Genomic DNA, 8,936 nt, shown 5'->3' with positions numbered 1-8,936 from the left:
CTTTGCTCTTCAACACTTTAAAAAGGTCTTGTGCAACAGATTTGCCTAATGCAATACATCATTTGATTTCTTGACTGCTGCTTCCGTGAGTGTTGGTAGTTGATCCAAGAAGAGTGAAGTCCTTGACAACGTCCGTCTTTTCTCCATTGATAAGAATGTTGTTTATTGGTCCAGTGGTGAGGATTTTGTTTTTTTTACATTGAGATGGCTGTTCTTTTTGATCTTCATCAGTAAATGTCTTAAGTCCTCTTCACTTTCAGCAAGCAACGTTGTATCATCTGCATATCGCGCGTTGTTGATGAGTCTGCCTCCAATCCTGATGCCACGTTTTTACTTCATATAACCTAGCTTCTCCAATGTCCTTCGATAAGCCCTTCCATTTCCTCTAATGCCTGGTTCTCAGCTATTTAGGAGAGATGGTTTTTGTTATTTGTTTACTTAGGTAATCTATATTACAAGAAAATCAGTAAATTTAACACTGTTAGTTAATACAATGCTTTAACATTTTAGTTTGCTAAAAGACAAATCATCATTCTGTAACATAATAAGCTTTCTAAATTCTGAAGTGTTAGCCTGCAGGGATTATTTTTCAGTTCCTTCTCAAATGTCACCTTGGTGCATTAGCAACATGTTTGAAATAGTGTATTTAAAGTCTCTGATAGCAGGTCGGTGATATTTTCCAGTGACATCATTTGCTCAATGGTTAGAGGCAAATAACATTTGTTGTTGTTGTTAAGTTGGTTCCGACTCATAGCAACCCTATACAGGGTTTCCAAGGCTGTAAATCTTTACGGGAGCAGAAAGCCTCATCTTTCTCCCACGGAACCACTGGTAGTTTCGAACTGCTGACCTTGAGGTTGGCAGCCCAATTCGTAACCACTACACTACCAGAGCTCCTTAAATAACATTTAGAGGTTGAAAATATATTAAATTAAGTGTATTTAGTAAGCAAGTGTGGCAATCATGGACTGGAAAGGCTGAATTCCCAACAAAACGAACCCACTAAGGGTTATATATGACAGTCACAGGGGTCCTGGTGTGGCGCTGTGCGATAAGCACTAGACCACAAGGTTGGTTTGAACCGCCAGGCTGGTGGTTCAAACTCACTAGCCACTCCTTGGAAACCCTATACAGAGTCATTGTGAGTCAGAACTGACTCCGCTTAACAGCAACAATGTGACAGGAAAGTCAGCCTGGAGTGTCTAAACTTGGGTAACTGCTCCCCTTTGGTGACAGTTTCCTTCCTCCTCAGGTTTCAGAAGTTTCTCTCTCATCACTGGTATGAGTTTTGTTATAATTGAAAGGAGCCCTGGTGATGCAGTGGGTTAGGCTTTGGGCTGCTAGTCTATAGGTTGCTGCTTTGAGCCCACCAGCAGCTATTCTACTCTGCTCTGTAGGGTTGTTGTGAATCCCAATCCACTCAGCTGCTGTGGGTTTTGTTTTGTTCATAATTTACCTTTGTCTTTTAGCTTTCTTCTAGTCAAAGCCAAGAAAAGGACACTAAAAAAGAGAAGGAAAGTGGGCCCAATAATGAGGTAAGTCAATGTTATGGGAATACTACAGTCCTGGTGTGGTTCTGTGTGTATTAATGTGCCATACTGCAAAGCCATTTGAACTGCAAGGTCGGCGGTTCAAGTTTACCAGCTGCTCCTCGAAAACCCTATACAGGGTTGCTATGAGTTGGAATCGACTCAACGGCACTTAACAACGACAACAACAACCACCAGTAATTCTAAACATCTTTATGTGGTTAATTGGGCCCTGGTCTGACATTGTAGAATAAGCACTGAGCTGCTAGCTACAGTGTCCCACAATGTCTGCTGTTTAAACTCGTCAGCCGCTTTTGGCACTCCTATACAGGGTCGTTTTGAGTCAGAACTGACAACAACAACAAGTGTGGGTAATTACCCAGAAATTTAAGAATAAATATATATATATACACACATACACACATACACAAATATGTTATGGTGGTGGTTGTGTACCTTGGAATCAGTTCCGACTCATAGTGACCCCGTATAGGGTTTCCGAGGCTGTAAATCTTTACAGGAGCAGAAAGCCTCATCTTTCTCCCAGGGAGTGGCTGCTAGATTCAAACTGCTGACCCTACAGTTAGCAGCCCGACTCATAATGCTACCAGAACTCCTTATATTACATATACATGCACACATATATACATATATGTGTATATACATATACACATGTATGCATACACACACTTGTTGTTAAGTGGAGTTGGTTCCGATTCATAGCCTCCCTATATAGGACTTTCAAGGAGCAGCTGGCATTGTGGTTAGTAGTCCAGTGTTTATCCTATGTATATGTTGTTGTTAAGTGCTATGGAGTCAGTTCTGACTCACAGCGATGCCATGTAGGGTTTCTGAGGAACACCAGGTGTGTTTGAACCGCCGACCTTGTGGTTCACAGTCCAGTGCTATGACCCTACAATGCCACACCAGGTGTCCTAATTAGTAATTAGGAATAATTACTAATCAAATTCTACTTGGGCCACAGTAGTAGATTTTAAAAATTTTACGGGACTTGGTCCAAGATGTCATATCTTAGAGATGAACTAGCCACACAGCTACACCTGGGGGCTTCAAAATGTTTGTGGAAAAATTCCATGATCTTTTAATGGACTTTTTCCATGAAGTTTTTGAAGTCCCCCATATTAAAAGTGTCCCCTAGTCTGTTAAAAGATTAAACTTGGGGGTTGTGGGTAATGAGGTAGCCATTTACAGACCCGGAACCCTAAGCAGCAGCCCTGCTTGTTCCCATAGCGTTGCTCTGAGCCAGAAATTGTTTTTGGTTTAGTCTGTTAAGATTGAAATGACAGAGTCTTTCTTCTTTTTGTGGATTGAAACTAGCTACTTTTCCTTTAAAAAACCCAAAAAAACAGAAACCACTAAAAACAATCAAAAAGTACTTATTGAGCATCAACATTGTGGTTGTTGTTGCTAGGTGCCATCGAGTCGGTACCGACTCATAACGATCTTACGCACAGCAGAACGAAACACTGCCCAATTCTGGGCCAACCTCACTATGGTTGCCATGCTTGAGCCCATTTTGGTAGGAATGAAGAAAGAATACCTGGCTTAAAGGTATCAGTCTGGCTGAGGAGTTATGACAACCTCAGCATTAAAAAAACAACAACACAAAAGCTCTAAAGAAAAAGAAAGATGGTACATAACAGATTGTTGAATTATGTGATTCTGTGTACATGGGTAGAGTCCCTAGGAAGTATAAACAGTTAAGGCACTCAACAGCTCACTGAAAATTGGTAGTCGAGTCCCCCAGAGGTACCTTTGAACAAAGGCCTGGCAATCTTTGTATGAAAAACCTATAGAGTACAGTTCTAGTCTGAGACACATGGGCTTGCCCTGAGTTGGAATCGACTTGATGACAACTGAAAAAAAACTATGCGTACATGCTGGAAATAGGTGGGGAAAGGGAGACTGCCAGTAGGGTGTGGCATTGGACGAGGTGGGCTTTGTCCTGGACCTGGAGAATTAAGAAGGTGGAAGGGAGTTTTCTGGAAGTGAGTAGATGACAGAGACTAAGCAGTGGAACAACCTGTGGCATGCTAAGAGAGCAGTAAGGGCTGAAACTGATGTAGTGCTAAGCAGCTAGAAAAAAAGTGGGCTTTATTTGTTAACTCCTGTGTTCTAATGCTTTTTTAGGTGACAAAGCAGCCAGATTACATAAAAGAACGATTGAAACTTTTTGAAGTATTGAAGAAAGATCATCAGCTCTTACTTGCCATTTGTGATAAAAAGGAGACTACAAGCAATACAATCACAGTGCGAGTGGCTGATGGGAAAACAGTGCAAGGGAAAGTTTGGAAAACAACCCCTTACCAAGTGGCTGCTGAAATTAGGTAAAGCATAGTTTAGAGAAGATATTCAGTATTAAGTAACTGTACTAGAGCCTGGTGAAAATGTTTTCTTAGGGACTGATAAATTCTTTTTTTCTTATTTAATTAAATAAGTTAGATATAATTAATCATATTTTGTTTTCTGGCTTCTGAAGAGGCCAGTAATTGATTGTCAGAAGACAGTGTCTTCTTTAAAAGGTCTACATTTTAAAGCTCTAGTTGAAACACATGCTGGTAGTTGTTGTTAAATGCCATCTAGTTGGTTCTGAATCATAACTGCCCTGTAGAGGGTTTTCAATGAGTGGCTGGTGGGTTTGAACCATCAACCTTGAGGTCAGTGGTCCAGTGCTTATCCTACAGTGCTATACAAGGACTTCTTTGTTGGATTAGGAGTCTGGAAACTAAATTCCAAATCCTTGTTCCATTAGTAACTAACCACAGGCATTTTATATACCAATTTGGACAGTTCCCCAAAACTCTTTTCTTACATAGTTGTTGTGAAGTGCCGTTGAGTCAGTTCTGACTCATAGTGACCCTATATAGGGTTTCTGAGGAGCAGCTGGTGAGCTTGAATCACCGACCTTGTGGTCCAGTGCTTATCCTATAGCGCCACACCAGGGGGAATCATAATAGTTCTCATGTTTACCTCATGAGGTTATAAAGATTAAATGAAATATTGTATGTAAAAAAAATTCTGAAAAATAAAATGCTTTTATAAAGTTATGTTACAAAGTACTTATATATCATAGATTGAAGGTGTCTTAGGAATCAGTTAGTTGGATACGTTAGTGAAGTTACATTGTTTTGATTATTGTGAATTCCTAGCATTAAATAGAATTCCTAGGAAGCAGTAGTTCAAAACTACCTCATAAATGTATTATTCATTATATGTCTAGTAATAAGAATTTCCACCACTAGTCTATCAGTTTGTTAGACTGTGGTGGATTGCATGTTGCAAGAAGCTACACCACTGGTAGTTTACATCCCAGCAAGGTCAGCTATGGCAGACATGTTTCAGCGGAGCTTCCAAACTAAGATTAGGAAGAAAGAGGGGCAGACAAATTCTGAATGGTTAGCCACTGAAAATCTTATGACTAGCTGTGGAACATTGTCAGATACAGTGCCAGAAGATGAGCCCCTCAGGTTGGAAGGCACTCAAAATGTGACTCGGGAAGAGCTGCCTCCTCAAAGCAGAGCTGACCTTAATGACATGAATGAAACAAAGCTTTCATTTGCTGATGGGGCACAACTCAAAATGAAGAGTTACTAATTGGAGCATCCATTAATAATTGGAACATGGAATGTACAAAATATGAAAACTGGAAAGATGTCAGAAATGAAATGCAACTTAAAGATCAGTATCCTACACATTAGTGAGCTGAAATGGACTGGTACTGACCATTTGAATCTGACAATTGTATGGTTTACTATGTTGGGAAAAACAAATTGAATAGGAATGGCATCACATTCTTTGTCTAAAAGAACATTTCAAGATCTACCTTTAAGTACAGTGTTGTCTGTAACAGGATAATACTCATAAACTTACAAGGAGGACCAGTTAATGCCACTGCTATTCAAATTTACACACCAACCACTAAAGTCAGTGATGATGGAAATTGAAGAATTCTTCCAACTTCTTCAGTCTGAAATTGATCAAATATACAATCAAGATGCATTGATAATTACTGGTGATTGGAATGCAAAAGTTGGAAACAAAGAGGTAGGATTATTAGTTAGAATATACAGCCATGGTGATAGAAATGATGCTGGAGATTGCATGATAGAATTTTGCAAGCCTTTTTTCAATAATGTAAAAGGTGACTATACAGATGAAATACACAGGCATCAAATTGACTATATGTGACAGAGAATCCAGAAACTCAAGCTGGATTAAGAAGAGACCATGCAACAAGGGACATCGTTGCTGACATGCGATGAATCTTGGTTCAGATGTAACAACAATTGTGAGGATGGTGCAGGACGGGGCAGTGTTTCATTTTGTTGTGCAGAGGATAGTTATGAGTCGGAAGTAACTGGACAGCACCTTGCATTATCAACAAGGGTTTCCACAGAGTACCAATTGAAAACTCTACCCTCAAGTTTTGGGGCACTGTGTAGCACAGTGGGTTAATGTGCTGGACTGCAAGGTCAGTTTGAACCACAAGGTCAGTGGTTCAAACCTACCAGCTACTTCTCTGAGACCCTATCCAGGGTCACTATGAGTTGGAACTGACTCAACGGCACTTAACAACAACAACCCTCAAGTTTAATAACAGAGAGATTACAGGAATGGCTAAAAGTAAAATTGTCTAAAACTAAAAGAATGGACAGTATTAGGCAAACCAGATTAAAGAAAAGAAATGATCATTATATTACTTTTGGATGGTAGAATTCAGGACAGAAATCATGGAACTGGTTAGCAAGACTTACGTTAAAAATTATTGAACAGTAAAATTACCACACAATTTTATGATTATTTGGCACAAACTTTTATGTGTAGAATAAGGTAACATCATATTAGAAATACAAGAAATTATAGAAACCAATACCTTTCTACATTTTTCATAGATCAAATAGGAAAAAATTAAGTCAGGTTATACATGTCTGAGTAATAAGAGGTGTACTTAGTGATAGTTATGTGGTTTAGGCTCCCCAGAATATAGAAAGAATCCAGTTCATATCCCATGACTCAAATGAAACCAATTACAAACTCAGGCACTGGGTGAAATGACAACAAACAAGCCTTGGAAATTAAATAATAAACAAAAGCAATCTAGGTAACTCAGATAAAAGAAAATAAAACCAAGTATAGAATTCTTAAGAAATAATTATAATGAGGAGAATATATATCCAAATTATGGAACATATCCAATCAGATAGTATTCAAAAGCAAATTTGTACTATTGAAAGAATTCATTATTGAATTCGAAATAATAAAAATAGAGTAAGAATTCAACTTAGGCAGTTAGAAAAATAAGAGTTGAACAAAAGGAAAACTCTAAAAAAGATTTTAGAAATGAATTAGAGAATCATACCAACTGAAACTCTGTGAGACTGAGTATGGGCCCAGTGAAATGACTGCATACAGAATACAGTCACCAAAGGGTAGCTTTATCAGACTGCGCATTCCCTTAGTGAACTGAGGGTTGATTGCATAGTTTTTGTTCCTGCTCTTGGGGAGTGTTGGCCTTTTGAAGCCTCCCTTTAAGGTAGAAATAATTAAGGAAAAGATGGACAGATTCTAGCTACACAGAAATTAAATACCAAGATTAAGTGAGTATGTGTAAATGACAGGTAAAAAGGGAATGAAGGATATGCAAAATAATTACTCTATATGAGTCCTGGTGTGATGTGGTGGGTTAATGCACTGAACTGCAAAGTCAGTTTGAACCATACGGTCGGTGGCTCAAACTCACCACTTCTCAGAAACTGTATACAATGTCACTATGAGTTGGAATGGACTCCACGGCACTTAACAATAACAACAGTGTATCTGCATACCTAGTCCTGGTATAACACTGTAGGCTAAGCACTGGACTGCTAACTACATAAGCACTGTGCTAACTGCAAGGTCAGTGTTTCAAATCCACCAGCCGCTCCTCAGAAACCCTTATAAAGGCTTGCTACACAAGTCGGAACTGACTTGTCAGCATGTAATAACAACAACGCATATATATATTGTTGTGTGCCATTATGGCACTCCTGACTCACCGTGACCCTATCTGACAAGTAGACCTGTCCTATAGGGCTTCCTAGGCTGAAATCTTTCCAGGAGAGGATATCTGTGTCTTTGCCACACAGAGCAGCTGGTGGGTTCTATGATGGGGCTTCAAAAATCTCATGGAATTTCCTATGATCTCTTCATTTAATTTTTCCACAAACTTTTTGTAGCCCCCTATAACTAGTGGCTTTTTGATTTACAGCCAAGCGCTTAACCATTGTGCCATCAGGGCTTCAATTTGTTGATCTTTCTAAAGCCGATGGGTGCTATGCTACCTTAGTATTGTGTTCAAATTCATAGGAAAAGGATAAAGAACTCGAAGAGGAAAACATCATTTTAGAAATAAATTAAAATCATTTTTTATTAGTGATTTTTGACATAATTTATTCATTTGTCAAAGTGTATGAAAACTTATTATTATTGATAGCATGGTAGGGAAATCATATTACTGGTAGGTGGATGAATAGATTCAGTCTTTTTGAGACTTTTAAAACCTTAAAAATGTGCAAATCCAAACCTGTTTGTTGTTGTGAAGTGCCGTTGAGTTGGCTCCAACCCATGGTGACCCTCTGTAGGGTTTTCTGTACAGCTGGTGAGCTTGAACCACCAACCTTGCAGCTCAAATGGCTTTGCATTCTGGCACATTAACCCACAATGTCACACCAGGACCCCAGTAATTCTACAGATAGTCATTTATACTAAGAAAATACTCAGTAGGAGACATGGGCTAGGAAAACTGTTATTGAAAGAACTAGGAATGGCAGTGTATTAGTAAGGCCAGCAGTCCTCGGTGTGTGTTCCATGGACCAGCAGCATCTGAATCATCTGGGCCCCATCCCACTCCAGAAAATCTGAAGGTGAATGGGGCTCAGTAATCTGGTTTTTATGAATTCTCCTGGGCTTCCGATGTAAGCTACAGTTTAAGAACCACTGAGTAGGTTTGTTGCTGTTAAGTGCTGTGGAGTCAGTTCCTACTCATAGTGACCCAGTATAAGATTTCCGAGGAGTGGCTGGTGAGCTTGAACCTCCAACCTTGCAGCTCAAACTGATCTTGGAGTCAAGTGGTTCTCCTAAGGCACCATACCAGGACTTCATGAGGGAGGCTAAACTGATACGATAAATAAAGCAGTTCCCTTCTAGTCAGTTCTTACTCCCAGTGACACCATGAGTGTCAAGAGTAGACCTACACTCCCTAAGGATTTTTGTTTTTGTTTTAATTTAAGGTTTTTATTGTGGATTGAGTGAAAGTTTACAGGGCATATAATCAGTTTTACATTCAACAAATCATATACCTTGTTTCATTACATTGATTATGTTGTTAAGTGCTGTCGAGTCAGTTCC

General features: G+C 39.3%; 1 protein-coding gene across 2 annotated transcripts in view; it reads left to right on the top strand.

Moving 5' to 3' along the window:
- The window catches only part of TARSL2 (threonyl-tRNA synthetase-like 2), a 130,292-nt gene that overhangs the window by 15,574 nt on the left and 105,782 nt on the right, over positions 1-8,936 (top strand). The window contains exons 4-5 of one of the 2 annotated variants that reach the window (XM_006874530.1): positions 1,481-1,535; positions 3,681-3,877. In XM_006874530.1, coding sequence (XP_006874592.1) covers positions 1,481-1,535; positions 3,681-3,877 — 252 coding nt within the window. Of the gene's footprint in view, positions 1-1,469; positions 1,536-3,680; positions 3,878-8,936 lie in introns of both variants that reach the window. The other variant, XM_006874529.1, reaches the window with a different exon arrangement.

This window comes from Chrysochloris asiatica, unplaced genomic scaffold, assembly GCF_000296735.1.
Source record: "Chrysochloris asiatica unplaced genomic scaffold, ChrAsi1.0 scaffold00282, whole genome shotgun sequence".
Lineage (NCBI taxonomy): Eukaryota > Metazoa > Chordata > Mammalia > Afrosoricida > Chrysochloridae > Chrysochloris > Chrysochloris asiatica.
Note: the sequence above shows the minus strand (reverse complement) of the source record. Positions and strands in the feature narration are given on the sequence as shown.